General features: G+C 45.0%; 1 protein-coding gene across 3 annotated transcripts in view; it reads right to left on the minus strand.

Moving 5' to 3' along the window:
- Positions 1-662: 662 nt before the first annotated feature.
- LOC147021736 (uncharacterized) overlaps positions 663-21,031 on the minus strand; it is a 92,988-nt gene continuing 72,619 nt past the window's right edge. For 2 of the 3 annotated variants that reach the window (XM_085892030.1, XM_085892032.1), the window contains 3 exons: positions 11,161-11,309; positions 3,106-3,174; positions 663-1,661 (listed from right to left, as the gene is read on the minus strand). In XM_085892030.1, coding sequence (XP_085748156.1) covers positions 1,577-1,661; positions 3,106-3,174; positions 11,161-11,309 — 303 coding nt within the window. In that variant the 3' untranslated portion in view covers positions 663-1,576. Of the gene's footprint in view, positions 1,662-3,105; positions 3,175-10,909; positions 11,018-11,160; positions 11,310-21,031 lie in introns of those variants that run through there. The other variant, XR_015060911.1, reaches the window with a different exon arrangement.

A 21,031-nucleotide genomic window follows, 5' to 3' on the forward strand; every position in this document is an offset into this window, starting at 1 on the left:
ATTAAACTAGCCAATTATTTTGTGGTCAACATAGACCAAAAGGTCAACATAGTCCCAAGGTCAACAACTAAGACGGTATTTCTAAAATCCTAAAATTTTCATCCGATTCACTTGAAATTTGAAGAGGAGTTGCACGTATGGTCATTGAATTCAACCACCAATTATTTTTGAGGTCAAATTTGTTTTATGGATTTTGCAAGTATCGTGCCCTGCACGACGTCTTCTGGTTTCTTTGTTTGTTTGTTTGTTTATGTACATGATATCTCAAAAAGTTGTGGACGGATCTGGATTAAATTCTGTGGACAGGTTCGGTGTGTGACAAGGACGAACTGATTAAACTTTGCTGAAGATCCAGATCCGGATCCGACTACTAGAATTTTAAAGTGATTCTTCACTATTGAGAGATAGGGCCAAAAACGATATATAGCACGATATCTCAAAAAGTTGTTTGTAGATGGATTCGGACGAAACTTGGTAATCATGTTGGGTGTGTGACAAGGAAGAATCGATTCAATTTTGGTGAATATCCGAATCCGGATCCGGATCTGATAATTTTTTTAAGTGATTCTTCACCGTTGAGAGATTATGGCTAAACCGATATATAGCACGATATCTCAAAATGTTGTGGACGGATTCGGATGAAACTTGGTGGACAGGATGGGTGTTTGGCAAGGAGGAACTGATTCGATTTTGGTGAAGATCTGAATACGAGAATTATTTAATTTTAAAGTAATTCTTCACCATTGAGAGATGGTGCAAAAATGAGATATAGCATGAAATGTCAAAAATGTAATGGGCCTGATATGTTCTTGTGGATCAGGCATTACTTGGTGAAGGTATGCACTCTACCAAGTGCCCTTCTAGTTTGTTGTACAATCACAAGTTTGCTTTTGAAGTTTTTATTAACTACATTGAAGAAGAAGATTCTATTATATTTGTGAGATGCCACCCAAGTTAATGGCAGCAAAAATATAGGTCTCCTCATCCTATTACTTCTCTACCATATCACTTGTGTTTGATATGTCAGTTGGAACCGACTTGAAACACTACGAGCATGTCATTTAAACATATAATTATGCATAAATAGATGCAGTTTGTTGTTATTCATCCAGTCGAATTAAAACAGTAAAAGTTTATAATTGAAAAAAGCTGAACGTAATAGTCTGTAAAGCCGACTTCGGGGAGAATCCACTCTCCTGGGTCACGGCAGATGTGATCAAGGCAAGTGGATTCTCGCCAAAACATCAGCTTTACCAGTTTATAGTAAGTCCAGCTTTTTCAATTATAAACTTTTCCTGATATAATTATGCATGTTAAACCACTTTAAGATAAATACAATGGTGGAAAAATAACCGGTTCACTATTTTTCAAGTGACCTCTCAATGTAATGGAATGGAGAGATTACCCCAACCACAAGCTCTTATGTGAACCATCGCATCAAGAACACAGAATCCGACAATTAATATGGGGTATTAGCTGACAAAATAATCAAATAATGTTGGAGTAGGAGTAGGAAGGAGGAGGAATGAAGAATACGAAGAGGGGGAGGAATACGTGTCTGGCAACTATTGATTTATCATGCTGTGTGACATTCATTGACCATGAGCCAAGTCAACATTTCTGTCTCTGGAGAAGCTGACTTAGTAACTGCATGGGACAACCTGAAAACACAATTTTTATACAAATCATAGGGTATATTTCAAAAATGTATTCTTCCCATGGATTCTATTGCACATATGGACATGAGTGAGACCCTCTTGAAATATGGCAACATCTCCAGAAACAATGAAATGTGAAGAGCCAATGAAAGTTTGAATAATTGTGGAATTTATAACCTGATCAAGGATGAAACGTACCAACAAGAAATGACAGCAAAACAGTTTCACAACCCATGTTTGACTTATTTCAATAATGTTCTAAATTACATCATTATCTCAAAACCCCGTCAATACTTTCTGGCCCACTGCTGTCTCGGCAGTGATTGCAGTTAAAGGCCAGTCTGCACATGGTAACATGCATTTGTGTTGGAGCAGCTTTGGCTATGGCATCCGATTTTCCTTCTTTTATAATATCTCTGTCTCTGTCTCTGTCTCTGTCTCTGTCTCTGTCTCTGTCTCTGTCTCTGTCTCTGTCTCTGTCTCTCTCTCTCTCTCTCTCTCTCTCTCTCTCTCTCTCTCTCTCTCTCTCTCTCTCTCTCTCTCTCTCTCTCTCTCTCTCTCTCTCTCTCTCTCTCTCTCTCTCTCTCTCTCTCTCTCTCTCTCTCTCTCTCTCTCTCTCTCTCTCTCTCTCTCTCTCTCTCTCTCTCTCTCTCTCTCTCTCTCTCTCTCTCTCTCTCTCTCTCTCTCTCTCACAGATCGGTTCTGCCGAGGCAGTTTCATTGGCTCGGGAGTACAATCCTGAATGGGTTGCCACACTGACGCAGGAAGTCAGTGCAGGAATTTGGAATTTGGCCATGGTGCCGGCAATAGCTCGACTACTCTTTGCGAATAACACCATAGGATCTTTAACATGCACCAACTAATGGTCGCCCACGGGACGCCGGGTTTAACGTACTTCCGAGGGATGGCACACACGCTGATGAATCACCCTGCCTGTGAAAACCCAGGGTGACAGTTTAAGCTGCATCGAGATTCAAACCCATGCGAAACAGCTTTGAGGCGAGTGTGTGTACCTCCAGAGCCACGGACATCCTTCCAATGAACATTTATCATGAATTCCCTTAAATAAATTTTGAAGAGCTTGAATATGGAACATCCAGTGTAACACTAGCATTCTTTCAGTGTCCAGTTCACCACCATGGCTGATGAGATTTGGGGTCGAGATAAATGTTACTATGGTATTTGGGACACATTTCATGATATTTCAAGCAGTCCCTTTTTGGTGGCAGAGCAGTATCTGACATGCATTTGAGTCTGAAGATGTTGTACCTTGTTTCATTTATGTAGTTCAGCTCATGCAAGTACTAAAAATAGGAAAAAAAAATTATTGACTGGACCAAATATTCTCTGATAGATAGCAACGATTTCTTCCAAGCTTTTGGAAATTCTGTGAATCAAGTACCAGTTTTATTGTTTTGATCTTCCCCATCCCTTTGGAAACACTTACACTGTCACAGGCAGTGAACCGATGAAGTCCCAATATGGCTTGACATTGACTGCACCAATATTCCAGTTCCTGTGAAAAAGTAAAGATTACTGGGTATATCATGCGTTGAGGCAACTGCTAACATCATGACATCTGTGTCTGGACTTTTGATCACAGTGTTTTGGTCTGTCGCTGAAGTATGCTTGGCATAAATAAACCTGCAAACTGCTTCTTCATGGTCATAGTGGAGTTCAGGGATGAGGTACTCACTGCGCAATCTGGTGATTAATATTATTAGTTATTCCAAAGACAGTGGGAAATTATTTTTTAATGAGTCCCAACAACAAAAATAAATCTTTCCAAATTATGTATCCAAAAAGGTTCTCTGTTCAAATGTTGCACTTTATAGGAAAGGAGAGTGTGCATATTTTTTAACAACCACAACAACAACAACAACAACCTTGCTCATCCATGAACCTTGATCTTGCATAAAAACAGCCACATTCAAAGAGTTCTCACAATAGAAATGTATTTTTGACAAAGTAAACTATTCTTCACTTATGGTTTAAATAACTACATAATCCATAAAAATAATCACTGACCAAACGTTACCATCAATGGTTTTGAGAAGGAGAGAAGGATTTATGGTTGAAACTTTTGTGAATAAATTTGCATGCTTTACTCTCTCCAACAGAAACCTTATGATCATTCCCTGATTTTCAATCCTTCATTGGAATCAAGTACACTTACCTGACTCGCACTCGCATTTGGAAAATGTCTCTTCATGACCATTTCATCGATCATCTGTGTGCAAATATATCTTGCTTTTATTTATTGCAAATAATGCACTGTCCATGTAACATGTTCTTGTAACTCCTCGAAGCTGCACTTTCCCAAATTTCATGACAAATTCCAGTCAACTATCAAGGTCAGAATTCACATTCCTGATTGTCATGAGTCTGATGCTGTCCTTAGAACCAGTAACATACTTTTCTACCTTTACTACCTCTGCCATCTGCGATGGACGGAGGTTAGGTTTTCACCACTGTCTGTTTGTTTGTCTGTGAACAGGATATCTCAAAACGTTGTGGAAGGACTCGGACCTACTTTGGTGGAGAGGTTGGGTGTGTGACAATGACAAATTGACAATCGATTTTTGTGAACATCTGTATCTGGATCTGGATACGAGAATGATTTAAGTTTTTTTAAGTGATTCTTCACCATGTGGCCAAAACTATGTAGGCCGATAGTATGATATTTCAAAAAGGTTGTGGACAAGTTGTGACAAAACTCGGTGGATGTGGTGGTTCGGTGACAAGAACGAGCTGATTCGATTTTAGTTCAGGTCCGAATCCAGATCCAGCCTATCAGTGGAATACAAAACGTAAACTAATCAGCCTGGTGGAGGTATGTGCTCTACCGAGTGGCATTCCAGTTTTTGTCGATAAAGCTTTAATAACAATTTTCATGATAGCCAAGAGCAGCTTCTTATTCGGATTCCCTCCTTAATTATGCATACTGTTCTGCCACTTGTTTTACATGGTCAACATTTCTTCATCTCCAAACCATTCAATCCAGTTTTGCCAGCTTTCTTGAGAAAACTGCATAATAGGATCATTTATTTTGTCAGAAATCACATTAATCGACAACATTCCATGAGTCCTGCCATCTTGGATAAATGCTGCAATATGATTGGTTATTGGCATAACTGCTCGTGTCACCACGAGCACCTGCTGACAAGAGCTGATTAATTGTCAAGTTTTCTAATTAATTTTACTTCTCATTGTGGAACTGAAACTTGTGAACATTAATGATTTAAAGAGAGAATACCATAACAGTGAGAGTGATAATATTGTTGTTCGAATGAAAATCACAGTTTGTGAATTTTGGCCTGTGACTAATAAGGCTGATCATCTTAATTTCTCATTACTGTAACAGCATTTTCATTTTACAATGTGCTATTTTCTCAGAATCCATAATGGATAGATGAATGATGCTCCTCATGCCATCAGGCACAAAAGGCTTTCAAGGCATTTTGTTGGCTCGGGATTACAATCCTGAATGGTTCGCCACTCCGTCACAGGAAACTCGACTGGCTCACTTCTTTCAGCAAGCTGGTACTCATCTTGCCGACCTCTAAAGGATGGCAGGCTGAGTCAACCCACTTTGTGTTATTTTGGCAGGCCCGTGGCTTGAACTCAGGACCTCAAGATCCTCAGCCAACCACCTTAACTGTTAAGCCACCATCAACCTTCAAAATCCATAATTAATTGTGAAACCTTTTTATGACAAAATTCATTAATAATTTGCAGTAAACTTTCAACATGGGTCCTGAGCTAAGGGTGAAGTCATGGAGGTCATTCCTTTGACGTGATCTCTGTGATGGTGGTGATCATTTCCTGTTTACAGCATCATACCAACTTGCCAGAATAACAAGAGTAAAAGTTAAGCAATTTATCAGATGTTGATATTCATAATCCATTGTTGGTGTTTCTATACTTCAGTTTATATCTCTATGTTACATATTTGTGTACTACATCATAATTTAAAATTATGAACGATGGGACTGTTGTAATTGGAAGTCTCCATTATTGAAGAGACTGCCCATCAATTTTGTTGCTGCAGGCTTTGAAACAACAGCTTGGATTTTTAGAGTACCTGGTTGATTTCATGACAGGAATATAATAACGGTGGAGGCCAAGTGAAGCGAGGTCGAGGCCGATTGTTCCCGATATGTGAAACACCCTGCAACCCATGCCTATGGAAAGCAGACTTTTTGGATCACCGGCTGCATTTTCCATCCAATCATCATGTAACTTTGTTTAAAAAAATTCATCCATGAGAAGGCGCTCTTATGTTGAAAGTTTCATGTCACTCGCTCAAGTGGTTGCGGAGAAAATGAATTTAAAATCGAACAAGTCTGAAGGCGACGATGGTTCACGAGCGGTATTTGACGATGTAGATTGTTTCAGAAGTCAAGGATGAGACAATGTGATAATGTTTGACCAAGTTATAAAAATGATCAACATGATGTGGTACGAGTGACAGGTTATTAGCTGAAAAATGTCGAAAACCCGGTTTCGTTCAACAACTTTAAAATTTTGACCTTTGCATAACCTTTAAAGGTCACAAAACAATGTTGTAGACATTAAAATAAGGAAACAGGATACGTGCTATAGCTTATTGGAGTTAGTTCGTCGAAGAAGGTCAAAAACCCGGTTCGATTCCCACAACTTTGAAAATTTGACCTTTGTGACCTTTAAAGGTCAAAGGTCAAGGATTATGACCTTTGGTGCAAAACTTCCTCTGGAACATTCCAGGAACAATATAACGTCATATAGGCTATATGGCATTTCACACTCCTCGGATTATCCATACTTTGATGAAATCAGCGTAAAAACAAATTTCAAGGGGGCGTCACGGGCAAGGTGTTCGAGATAGAGCAAAATGGTTTTAAGACTTTAGGTGGGGAATGACCTCAAGATTATGCATAAAAAATATTGTCATCCTAGCTTTCATCATCAATGTTTGGGCGGTCATCAAATGTCATCAAAGTTTGGGCGGTAGTATAGATTTTTTATGTCAAAATTCGAAATTTTCTAAGTTCGTGACCTTGTGACCTTGACCTTGTGACAAAAATGAAGAATTGAGCTCCATGGGGCTATGCAGGTGCCATTGGGCTAACCAAATACCGAAACCTCTGCCAGATTCCACAAACCCTTAGGAGAAGATGTAAATTGAAATTGGCTACCCCCTAAAAACACAATTTGCAATTTTCAAAGTTCGTGACCTTGTGGCCTTGACCTTGGGACGAAAATGAAAAATCGAGCTCTGTGGGGCTATGCAGGTGGCATTGGGCTAACAAAATACCGAAACCCCTGCCAGATTCGACAAACCCCTCGGAGAAGAATTTTTTTTACGTTAAAATTCACAATTTTCTAAGTTCGTGACCTTGTGACCTTGACCTTGGGACGAAAATGAAAACTCGAGCTCCGTGGGGCAATGCAGGTGCCATTGGGCTAACCAAATACCGAAACCCCTGTCAGATTCGACAAACCCCCGAGGAGAACACGCAAATTGAAATCGGCTACCTCCTAAAAACACGTTTTTTGGGCGTGGCTCCGCCCATAATTGGCGCACCACACCCATTTTCAGGAAAACACAACTAGATCATGATACAAACCTCCCACCAAAATTTTGTCAGGATCGGATCAAAACCCACAGAGCTATGCCTGGGACAGACAGACAGACAGACAAGCCGGTAGGCGGGCATGGGTAGTCGGCCGTTGCTAGGCAACGGAGGGGTCCATAGCAACGGTTCTTTCTCACACATAACTAGGACATAGCATGAACCTACCATACCAGTTTCATGTATATCTGACTCATAGTCTCTGAGATATAACGAACTTCGTTTTTTTATTGTTTTCGACCAGGGTTCATTCAAAGTCTAGCTTCTCCGACAGTTTTCATAGGATCTGGCTGGAAATTTTTGACAATATGGCTGAATGTACTGTCCACAGTCGCTCGTGGCCCGATTTTTGATTTTCGAAAAAATAATTTTTTTATGATTTTTCAAAAATTTCAAAGTCTCGTTGCTAGGCAACAGCAGTGTCCATAGCAACGGTTCTCATTTGCACACAACTAGGTCATGGTATGAACCTACCAACCAAGTTTCATCAAAACGTCATTGTATTAACTGAAATCACCATTTTAAATACTGATAATAAGGGTAGAACAAATCTCAAAAAAAAAATTTTTGAAAAATTTGTTTTTTTTTCGACAAGATCGACTACCTAACAAGCCGGTAGGTGGACATGAGTAGTCGGCCGTTGCTAGGCAACGGAGGGGTCCATAGCAACGGTTCTTTCTCACACATAATGAGGACATACCATGAACCTACCATACCAGTTTCATGTATATCTGACTCATAGTCTCTGAGATATAACGAACTTCGTTTTTTTATTGTTTTCGACCAGGGTTCATTCAAAGTCTATCTTCTCTGACAGTTTTCATAGGATCTGGCTGGAAATTTTTGACAATATGGCTGAATGTACTGCCCACAGTTGTTCGTGGCCCAATTTTTGATTTTCGAAAAAATTAATTTTTTATGATTTTTCAAAATTTTCAAAGTCCCGCTGCTAGGCAACGGTGGTGTCCATAGCAACGGTTCTCATTTGCACACAACTCGGTCATGGTATGAACCTACCAACCAAGTTTCATCGAAATCACTATTGTATTAACCGAAATCGCTATTTTAAATACTGATAATAAGGGTAGAACAAATCTCAAAAAAAAATTTTAAATTTTTTTTTTTTCGACTGGATCGACTACCCAACAGACAGACAGAGACAGAAACACAACAATAGCGAATATAGTGGTCACTTATTTCTTTCGTGAAAATATTTTTCGTGAACCAATAAAGGTGAAAAAGCGTGGGTGGAAAAAATAAAAGTGAGGGTCTCGGCTGTCCTTCCACAAGATGGTAAAGGGTGGTTGTGGATGCCTATTACTAATATTAATGATAATGGAAGCCTATACTCATAACAGAGCTACTAACTGGGAAACATTTAACCTGCCGTAGCTCAAGTAACATCTGATATTAAATTAATCTTTTAAACATACTTTTCAGCATTTAAACAAGAGCCAATTTCAAAATGGTTAACTCTAATTGTTGTGTTCCAGGATGCAAATCGGACTCACGGAAATATAGTAAATGTGAGAAATATTTGTGTATAGGAGGTGTCGAGTTCATATCATTTCCGGTTAATACAAGCGAGCGGCGGCAGTGGATAACACACACACACACACACACACACACACACACACACACACACACACACACACACACACACACACACACACACACACACACACACACACACACACACACACACACACACACACACACACACACACACACACACACACCTCTCCTTCTAGCAGTCGATGCAAAAATCTGGCATAATTACTCTTTTCGCTCTGAAACCAAACAAACAATATATTTATAACAGCCCTCACAGCTCCCACTCTCACCCCTCCTCCCCAAACCCACCAACATGATTAATGATAAATATCATTTTAAAGTTGCTTTTAAACAACCTGTGCATCCATATGCTCCATATATGACCAGCCCATTGGTTTTCAGAAGCACCCAAACCAGACACGGTGTATCCGTACAACTCTTTTGTGTGCAGAGGAACACCCCAGCTACTTCTCTCAGGTACATTACATATCCAAGTACTATCTATACAGGTAATTGGTTCTTCTGAAGCAGTATTTTTGCTTTATGTTACGATCCTGGACAGATCACCATTCTGATGCAGGAATAAATAGACTAGTTTAAAATATTTAATCCCTCACCCCCTTACAAAAGCTCCCATGAGATTTCATAAGAATCTCATCAGATTTATTTTTGATCTCATGAGAAATTACAGTTTTTGTAAGGGGTTGAGAATTGACTTGCAAGTCGAAATCATCATTTGATGGATCGATGATCCTCCTGGTGCCATCAGGCACATCAGGCTGCCAAGGCATTTTGTGTTCCCAATGAAAGTATTCTGCACACCCCATGCCTACAATGCACCGCCGATAAGTCTTATTCTATTCTTATTCAACCAGGATTCAAACCCAGGACCGGACAATTCAGAGATGATTACACTATGTCTTCTTAATACTGTCAACACAACCGCCTCCCTGTAAAATCCTAAAATTCAGGCTTTCAACTCACCTTCACTCCTTTCTTCTTCTCTTTCCCACTGGTGGATTCATTCTCCTTCCTCAGTTCGTTGAGGTACCATACCTGTCTCAGTCCAATTTAAACCTATCTACTAATTTTAACCTATTTGTTTTTTCCCTTCCCTCTTCTACCTTCTCCAGTTTGTTGCCAGTGCATTACCTTCTATTCTTCCTTTTGTTTGATCAGACTCAGTGGTGCATAATGGTTGGATCATCTGCTCCGAGTCTGGGAGGTCGGTGGTTCAAAGCCGACCCTGGCCAGGTCGTACAAAATACTTTTAAAATGCTACGTGCTGCTTCCTTGATGCTCAGCAATTAAAGGGTAGAACACAGACAAACAATCAAAGGTTGGCAACCATTTCACAGGCTTGATGGGCCTATTGTGGCCTCCTCAGACATTGAGGTTCCTTGTAAGGAAATCATATTATCATTACCCTCATCTTCCATGTGCATGCTTTGCATTAATAAACACTATGTCTCATTTCTTAACCAAAGCATTCACCTAAAACTGGCCACCTCACCCTTGCAGTTGGAAAAACCGAAAGAAAGTCTTGGAGTCGAAATCCACCAGCTGCATTAATTACAGCTTCAGGTCGTGCACAGGCGGTCTTGTAGCAAACAAATTAGATGTTTTGTGCCTTGTGGCCTGAAGGGAGGATTAGGTGTTCATTAACAAGTCCCTTGTTTCAGAGGCAACCAGGAATCAGTGATCATAAATGGCGAATACCGACAATGCTGCCAACCCAAATGGGGGAAGCAATCAGCACAGGGAGCTGTGGGTATCCACGTAACACTCTCCAGAACCTGATCGGACAGAGTACCTTCACGTCCTTGTGAGGGTCCACCAGTGCTGGATAACAAAACCGGCATTCATTTTGTAAAGTGTGTGGTGTTGTTGTTTTAGGCACTAATTCCCACGTCGTGTTGGCCAGACTGTAACACCATCTGCAAGACGTGTTTGCTCACACCCCAGACATATTGTTTCAAACCGGATGCACATTTGATGAACCCTCATGCAGCCGGTGTAGACGTCATTGTTTCAGTCAGTTGGATTTTACACAAGTGGAAACACCATAACAACCTTTACAAGGGGGGTGTGATACAGATAGATATGTTTAAGGTAATGAAATGTATAGACAAATTAAGTGCAGACAAGTTCTTCAGCAGAATAGACAGTTATAGGACCAGGGGCGACAGCCTACCGACAAAGAAGAGAAGAGTTAAGACAATAGTAAGGCAGGGATCATCTACTCCGAGAGTAGTTAATGCATGGAATGGTATTCCTGGAAAGGTAGTGGCAGTAGAGGATACATAGATTTAAATTGAAATTTGAATAGGTACCTCGATGCATTGGAGATAGAGAGGTATGTGGATATTGGCATGACTTGTAGGTAGCTTATCCTTGGATGGGTGATGGTTTCTGTGGTTGGTGCAGCACAAGCATGATGGGATGATTGACCTCCTCCTGTGCCACAGTTCCTTGTGTGTACCTCGAGCAGTGAAGATAAGGACAAAATGTTGATAATAAGGACTCTAAATACCCTCCAGTTAATGTCCATAAAGTTGCCATGTCATCTCTGGTTTCTTTGAAAGAAAGGGTGTAAGCAACGAAGGAAAGTAAATTTTCATGATCTTTTTAGCTATTATTTATTTTCAATGAATTTCAAATCGGAGTGTCTCAATTTTAGCTTCTGCACTGATAGGCCACAGAGAAAATTGACACACGAGTGCTACACAATATTTTGAAGATGGAAAGTCTTCCAGTCGATACATAACTCCTCGCTTTTTAATGCCTCTGCACCAAGGGTGCTGGAGGCATTATGTTTCCGTGTTGTCCGTCCGTCCGTCCGTTCGTCCGTCCAGATTTTCGTTTACACGATAACTCAAGAAGCAATTGTAGAATTTCATCAAACTTGGTAAAAAGGTAAAGTAAGACAGGGCAATTAAGTGATTAGATATTGGGCCAGATGTGATAAAGGTCAAGGGTCAAAGGTCAAGGTCAAACTCTGAAATTTCACTGTCTACGCCCTAACTCAAGAAGTTTTTGACAGAATTCGATCAAACTTGGTAAAAGGGTAAAGTTAGATAGAGCAATAAACTGATTAGATTTTGGGTCAGACATGACCCAAAATGTTACAAGCAAAATACAAACATTTTCCAGGCAAAAACATATTTTACTATGAAGGATTATTGCAATATGTCAATACTCAAGTGTTTGTGCGGGAGAGTGGAGGCATACCCGTCGACTGCGCGCAGTCAAATTACTCTAGTTTTTTTCTTCATCATTTTCCTTGCTTGGAGACATCTGCAGTTGGGCAACGTATCATCGAAGTTGTACTATCTGCAGATGATCTGAGCAGATCGACATTGCTGTGGCTGTAAGCTAAAACCCACATAAATCTATTCTCATGGAATTGTATCCATGCAGTCGACATAGTTCGAATGTCAAAATAACTATGAAAGTGGGACACAACAGAATATAGCACAGTAGCGTACCAATAAACCGTTTTAACTTGATGGAAACTAATTGTTATGACTCCTCTAAGTGGGTATGTGTGTTTAATTCCCCATTGTGTAATGCCTCAAGCATAAGTATGTGATTGACAGCAGCAGAAAGACCAATGTTTGCTTCACAGCTGTACTGGATTCCAAAAGCAGATGTCTAAATCTGTCTCACGTGAAAGGGTCCATGACACGAATCTGTGTGGCTTAAATCAAAAATTCCATCCCGACTCTATGTCCGCTCTTTTTATCCCATGGTTTACCGAAACAGGTGTTGTGGAAGATCTCAAAGAAGAGAATGGCTTTTGATTTTGAAGTATTAAAAGCACGATGGTGCTGAGTAGGTTGCTCGACAAGCAGTGGCATTGTTCTTCAAGAGGAGTAGATGGACCACGGAGAACCCAGGATGCTGGAGCTTCGAAAGAAGACAAACATTCCTCAGCTCTTTCTCTTAAATCTCTTCTATAGATTGGTGGACCCAGGCAATGGCATAAAGCCGCCCTTCCAGACAACTTTGCTCATACTTTCACGAAGTGAGACCAGCACATACTATGACGTTTAAAAGTGTAACAATGCTGCAGAATGAAAGCATAAAATAAACCATCAAATTGGTGCTTGCCAGACAAGTTGAAACACAAAGTGTGCCATCCCTTGTATGCCAACCTTCGTTGGTGGAGTTTCAAGATCCCATGAATATCTTTCATGAATATTACGTGAAAACAAATGAGAAAATCCTGTTCAAATCGCCTTCAGTCGAATGGCAGGGCCGGCCCAGGCGGTTTGTGCAAAATGTGGAGCCGATGATGATAAATAATTGTAGCCGATGAAGAAGTACTTAGAGATTGTTGAAATGTAACTCTTTAAAGATACAAATACCATTGGCTCTAAAAAATCACAACAAATATATATTTAAGTGATGGTGAAAATATGGTTCATTATTCAGTTTATGGCCATATAGGGCGTTATGATAGCATCGCCTAATGCAAGATGCACACACAATACTTCACTCTACCTCGCCGCTGAGCAGAGCCTGCCTGCACTCTTGACATCAAGTGCCTTGGCTTGCCTTGCCCGCCTGCCCCTTTCAAAACAGTAATTTGCAAAAGCAACTGTCATCACTATCACCAGCCCATGAAATAGTGTAGCCTCCACGAGTGCAGTATAAAAAACAACAAACTGCACATATATATATATATATATATATATATATATATATATATATATATATATATATATATATATATATATATATATATCCACACACATACACACACACACAACATGTCATCGATATATGTGCAGGATGTATCTCAAAATGTGAAGGTTGTATCCATACTGTATAAGTGTTGGTTGTATAAATATACATGATGTCATCAACCGTAAAATGTGTTGATTGTACAAATCTATATAACTACATACAGATATATATATATATATATATATATATATATATATATATATATATATATATATATATATATATATATATATATATATATATATATACACCTACATATATATATATATATATATATATATATATATATATATATATATATATATATATATACACCTACATATATATATATATATATATATATATATATATATATATATATATATATATATATATATATATATATATTGTTGCGGATTCGCGCCCGCCGGCGTGCGGACGGCCACGTAACTCGAATCGCGGCATGTCGCCCACCGGACGGACAATCCAGTCGTGACCCTCTCGGACTAACGCCGGGAACCAGTCACGGGTGGACCTTTCGGTCTCACCGCGATCGTGCCAATCGGCCCCCGCGTGGGATAGGGTTGTTCGCCAAATTCGACCTACCTAAGTACCCACACGGAGGGTAGACCGGGCGATCGCACCTCGCCGCAGGTCGACTTCGGACACGGGCCACTTAAGCGACCCGTTCCGTACTATCGGGATAACCGAGCGGTGTTATTCGTCGGCCTCGACGGTTCGATTAATTATCGGGCGTCTTAGCCCACGACCAACCCTTTACGTGAAGCAAGATGGGGATTCAATGAAAGAAATGACGAAGCGAAGCGGGAAAACAGTTCAACAATAAGCACAGTTATTTCGCGACGAACGGAAAGCACACATATACAATTCCACCAAAAGCACATGTAAAAGAAGAAGACAAAAAGCAAATGCAACAATGCAGATCTATCCGACTACCGGGCACTCGGCAACACTTATACAATTTTACTTCACAGACGGCGCTGACAACACGTATTCCCAAAGCAAAAGAAAAGAGAACCACCCTCCAGGATGAGGGGGGTAGGCGGCCTGGGGCCGAGACCGTGTCGGGCCTACCCGTCTGATGATGAGACGCGGAGCGGCGGTGGTGCCTCAACTCCGCGGGCCTCGCGGACAGTGTTTGGTAGGGGGTGGGAAGCGGGCCCCCTTTGTCGCACTATCTCAGCGCGGGGGGAAACAGGAGGGGGTTGCTGATGCTCGGGGAAAGGAGGATTTCACAAAATCTCGGGTCCCGCGACGAGCGTCTCCACCACGACCTCGGTCGCGCCGCCGGCCTTTCCCTCCGCAGTTCCCCGAATCCGACGCGAGCACCCCCTCGTCCGCCTTCGCCGCCGCCGCCTCTCCACAGCTCCGTCCTCTTCACTCCGACTCCGCGAACTCCCAACTGCTAACTGCGAACTGCTAACTGCGAACTGCTCTCTTCTCCACTTCCAACTGAACTGCCTCGACTGACGAACGCAGTCGTTTTTATAAGCCCCGTGGCTTCGCTCTTTCATCTTTGACCCTCTGCCTCCGACCTTTCACCTCGCTCCCCATTGGCCCGAGGAAAAGTGGGCGTGAATGCTTTTTGATCCATGAATTTGCATATAGCGACCGCCCTCCAACGCCCTGGAGGCGGGGCCAAACCGCCCCTCGCTCACCGATTGGACGGAACAAAAGTGGGCGTGAGTCGTTTTTGATCCGTTTTTCTGCGGTAAGTCCGCGATGCTTTTGAACACGCTGCTCGGTGCGCGCCCTACACGAGTCCAGCATCGGTGCCCATGAGTGGCGCGAGATGACGGTGATGCGATGGTGGCGAGTTGTGACGGTAAAGGTCGTGGCGGTTGTGGTGAAGCGGCGTTGTGGCTGGTGGTTGTTGTTGTGATGGCTGTTGAGACGTGGTTGGTGGTGGTAATAATGGCGGTTGGTCCAAAATAAAGATAGTAAAAGAAAAACGGCTATCCTGAAGAGTCGCAGCCCTCATGAATGACATTTATTCCCTCTAGACAACGGGTTTGGGCCTAACTACACATATACTTACCGAGATATCTCACCTAAGGGACCTGAATGGTGGTTTGTGAATTTCGTCAACCACAACACTACCCCCTCCCCTTTTTACAGACTCGTCCCGAGTCGTCAAATTTTCGTGTGCCATCATGTGTAGTTTTCCCCTAGTACATTTTACCTACGGATCCCTGAGTGCGACATTCATGGTATTCGTGTCCCCAAAATAAATAACCTAAGGGCTGAGTAACTACCTAAACAAACTCACTCACACGGACGACTTAAATAAAATTGCCGGCGCTAAGACAAACATGCCGGGGGCGCACTCATATTTACAGTACATCTTAACCTTAACTTACAAATTTTACACTAAACCATGGCCCAGGATCAATGAACTCTGCAAAAAGAAAGCAGTGAGCAGGGAGCCAGGCTGCTCGCATGCAGTCTATGGCTCAAAACAATGCAGGTTACAGGGAACGTGGCTGGCTGCTCACACGCAGTCCAAGGCCTTCCTTTTTGAACTGAACGCAGTGAACCACAACGGTGCATGGGCTGCACAAACGCAGTCTCCGTGCCAGCTCAAGTGGCACACGCAATGAACACAACGAATGGATGGATGAATGGTTTGAACTGAACGCAGTGAACCACAACGGTGCATGGGCTGCACAAACGTAGTCTCCGTGCCAGCTCAAGTGGCACACGCAATGAACACAACGGATGGATGGATGGACACAAACACGGTGCACGGGCCGCCACTGCAGGCCCGTGTTGTAGCTGCCAACGGGGCAGTTCTTGCAGCTTGCAAACTGTTGCTTTCTGATCCTGGCGCACATGGCACTGAACAGGGTGGGCAAAGCAAAAATTGAACGGGGGCTGGTGAACAGGGGCAGTGGGCATGGCATGGCAAAGGTGAGCAGGCAACCACAGCCTGCAGAAGAAGGCCGTTGCAGGCAAACACAGCCGGCAGATGAACTGGCCGGCACAGGCCTTGAAGAAAACAGCTGCAGACGATCCGGCCGGCACAGGCCTTGCAGCACAGCAGCTGCAGACGATCCAGCCGGCACAGGCCTTGCAGCAAAACAACAGCTGCCGATGAAGTGGGCCGGCCTTTGCCTTGCAGCAACGCAGCCAGCAGATGAAGCTGGCCAGCCTTTGCCGTTCAGTGGAGGTTGGTGGAGGGAGTGCGGTGGTGCTGGCCACTTGGAAGGCGGGCTCGGACCTACCTACCTGTCTCCTTCCCAACCTATCGCCTTTGCCTGTCACTGTACATACCCACTCCCTTAATTTGTCAAACCCCAATTTAGCCCCAACTCATTTATTTATTTATTTATTTTTTTTTTTTTTTACTTCCCCACTATAAATCGTCCCCTAACCCCCTGTACTGTCCTTGTTCGGCTTACCTATCCTGTCACCTAGCCTACTCCCAACCCCTACGTTCCCTTCCCGGAGGGGAACAAGGGAGAGCTAGCGTCCTGTGTCGAGGCCCAACGAAGCCTCAGAATGGCCTCCCCAGACTTCAGCGATCTAACCCAAAGTGGGTCCAGCGGCCCACAACGAGAGCGAGGGGATGGATGGTGCGGAGGGGTACACTTCCTAATCTACCCTAACCATTTAACTGTTAAACTACCCCGGGGCTTTCAACAAGCGCCTCTCGCTTAAACTATTGGTTCTATCAACCCAGATTCCCGTCGCCTGTGTTGGTGTCCTCACAATTTCGGGCCTCGCCCCCCAAATTTTCTTCCCGTGCCCTCACACGGTCTCATGGCTGGGACACGTGGCTCCCTTTGGCAGGCACGACCCTCTGCCGAATCTCCCGCTATGGCACCCCCGGGCACTACACTGCCTCCGAGCCTACCAGATCCCTAACACCGGGGAGTACCCCCCATGGCACCTCCCCTGAAACGCACACGTGGCAGGCTGGCTTCCCAGGCCCCTTTCCGAGGGTCACCCGTGCCCACAACACTGCCCACGCGGCTAATGGCGCCCCGGGCCCCCGCACCAAGCAGGCGCACCCGTGCCCACTACGCTATCCCGGCCCCCCATGGGCCCTTGGCCTACCACGGCCGACTAGCCTGGTGCCCGGAGTACCCACTCAGCGATACTCACCTTTCGCAGCCACGCTCCCAAGCCCGTCAACAGGGCTCCTGCACCCCTCCAAACGGGTTTCGAGCCTACATTCACACCAACAACAAAACGACCTCCATTCTTCAATTTAATTAACCCCCTAACTCACTCTATACTGACCCCGGGGGTCCCTTGGGCGGGAGTCACTCCTCCCCCCAATCACTCATCGCACCATGCATTCCCCATTCGCTCCACTCACACAGACCCGCTGGCCTCACTCACTCATGTACTCACCTCACAACTCTTCAACACACACACCGCTGAACTCTGCCATCCTCCTCACTACATCCCCTAACTAACTCGTGCTCCCACGTCGTCCCTTAAACTACAGCACGTTCCTTTTAACCTACGTAGCTAAACTACGTCCCCTCTACACATCCACAAGTCTGTCACTGTCTCCAAATAATCCCATTTTATTTCCCAACCTAAAGCTCACTAAATCCCTCCAGCTAATCCATTCCACGGACTCCATGAGGACTTACCCCTGCCCCATGAAGTCGGTCTAACTAAGCTAACCCTTCCCCCTAACTAGTTTCCATCCTGTGCCCTGGGTAAAAGGGGGTCTTCCACCCCTTGCCCAGGAATCCTGTGCACCCGAAAGTGAGGCTTGCTTTTTCTTTTTTTTACATGCGCAGCACCAGCGCGGCAACTCGCGCACTTTGCACCTGCCCGTGACGTCATGCAGCTGCACGTGTTCCTCGTCCCTCCTTGGACGGTACCATCCGGCAGGGATACCCCTCCTGCCGGATTCCAACCCCACGTGCAGCCATGGCGTCACCGTGCGCATAAAAAAAAACACAAGCCCCACGTCTCGAGGGGTTCCCCACGCGAACACATGTGCTTTGCCCGTTGGGGCTTAACACACACGATCGCGTGGAGAACCCGTCCGGTCCAAATCCGTAGTCCTGCCTAAACTTTGTCCGTCCGCGGGATCGGCAAATCCACCGCGTGCGTTTCCGGACCGGGACTTCACTCTCGCAAGCGAGCACGTGGCGGCCTCGTGCGTTGCACAGCACGGACCGCGTGCTGACTGCTGGGTGAACCCGGCACGGTCCCCGAAACAACTACAGCCGCCACACGGCTTTCTTTCTTCTGTCGCCTTCGTCGTCGCCATTCAACCCACGCACACCTGCGTGTTACGACGCTCACACTCCACACCATTACATTCACACCGGGAGACGCGGCTGCGTGCTCCCGCATGCCAACCGACATCTCCCTCACATACCGCTCTCTCACACACACGGTCTCCCTTGCATAACCCATACCACTCACACGTGGTGCTCCATTCACTCGCGCGGGGGCACTCACCCGCGGTGCCTCACTCACACACGCGGGGGCACTCACCCGCGGTGCTTCACTCACACTGGCCGTTTCATCCACACACACGGCCTCTTCCACACACGGTGCCTCATCCACACACGGCGTGCTGGGAAGCACGTACTCCGGCTACATCGCCACCACACCACTCACACACGGGGTCGCTTCCACACACGGGGACGCACTCACGCCTTGCACCACACACACAGGGACAACTACACTGGGGATTTGTGTCCCCACAAGGGTCTCCGGGGCCTCTATACCCCCCAAGCTCTCCGTGCACCTGTCCACAGCACTCCTCCCCTCGACCTCGCAAAGCACGACCGAACCCACCTGGTCGTGACTCGCCTCAAGGGGGCATACTCCCTCCCCTCTTTCCTGGAGGAGGCTATCCCGCTGCTCGCACTGGGTCTCTACCCAGTCCGCCAGCTCACCCCCATTATCCTCCACTACCTCCGTGTGTGTGTGTGCGTCACTTACCCCGTCTTCATCGTGCAGTCTTCCCTCTATCATTCCCATCTCCCGTGTCTCTGCCCACTCAGTCACCTCTTCACCCTTTACCTCCCTTGTCTCTACTATTTTTATTTCCTTTGTCGTCACCTCGTGTCTCGTCTCCCACGTTTTGGTCTCCCCTTTTAATTTTTCCCTTTCGGTCATCGTCACGACCCTCGCCCAACACGTCCCCCGAATTATTTTTTCACCCGCCTCCACCGCGGGCCCGACAGCCGTTGCACCCCCTTCCAGCTCGTTTGCTCCCACACGTGGAGTCGCCATTTTTATCTCCCTGGTCACGGCCTTCATGCCCGCCTGCAGGCATCGGCCCATGTTCTGCGTCTCACCCCGGAGCTTTTTCGTTTCTTCCCTCATTTGCTTGCCCATGCTTTCCATTTCGTTTATAAATTCATTTGCGTTTGCATCCATCTTTTCGTTCATGCTTTTTATTTCGTTTTTCATTTCATTTGTATTTGTATCCATCTTTGCTGTCATTGCCGCCAGCATGGCGCATAGCTGGGCCATGTCGGGTGCGCTTGGGTGAGCCGTTTCGGCAAGGGTCGGTGGGTTTTGGTGGAGAGGGGGAGGGGAGGTGTCATACACCGTGGCCGCTGCCGCACCCATTTCGGGCTCTGGGTTCAGATGGGCGAGTTCGTTTTCCTGTAGAACCAACATTTCCTGCACGGGGATTTCATCCTGAGCCATGGATCCTACATTACTACACATATACATTTCTAATACCCCCGGCTCCCGCTCGCCTTGAGACGCCATCTTGCTTCTCTTAAAGGGTTAATTTAGCTCGCTCGTAATTTGGAGGGAATCGGGGGTCGCTCCTCTCACCCCTGGACCAATTCCCGTGAATTTAATTGGAGACAGGACAGCCCGTTTTCCCGTTCTCCGTTACCAGTGCTGCGAGGAGGGCGATGAGTTTATATCGCACGACCTGACACCAGTGTTGCGGATTCGCGCCCGCCGGCGTGCGGACGGCCACGTAACTCGAATCGCGGCACGTCGCCCACCGGACGGACAATCCAGTCGTGACCCTCTCGGACTAACGCCGGGAACTAGTCACGGGTGGACCTTTCGGTCTCACCGCGATCGTGCCAATCGGCCCCCGCGTGGGATAGGGTTGCTCGCCAAATTCGACCTACCTAAGTACCCACACGGAGGGTAGACCGGGCGATCGCACCTCGCCGCAGGTCGACTTCGGACACGGGCCACTTTAAGCGACCCGTTCCGTACTATCGGGATAACCGAGCGGTGTTATTCGTCGGCCTCGACGGTTCGATTAATTATCGGGCGTTTTAGCCCACGACCAACCCTTTACGTGAAGCAAGATGGAGATTCAATAGAGGAAAAGACGAAGCGAAGCGGGAAAACAGTTCAACAATAAGCACATTTATTTCGCGATGAACGGAAAGCACACATATACAATTCCACCAAAAGCACATGTAAAAGAAGAAGACAATGCAATATTACACAAAAAGCAAATGCAACAATGCAGATCTATCCGACTAC

This window comes from Eptatretus burgeri, chromosome 8 (genome assembly GCF_056783735.1).
Source record: "Eptatretus burgeri isolate ZD-2024b chromosome 8, Ebu_testis_v1, whole genome shotgun sequence".
Taxonomy (NCBI): domain Eukaryota; kingdom Metazoa; phylum Chordata; class Myxini; order Myxiniformes; family Myxinidae; genus Eptatretus; species Eptatretus burgeri.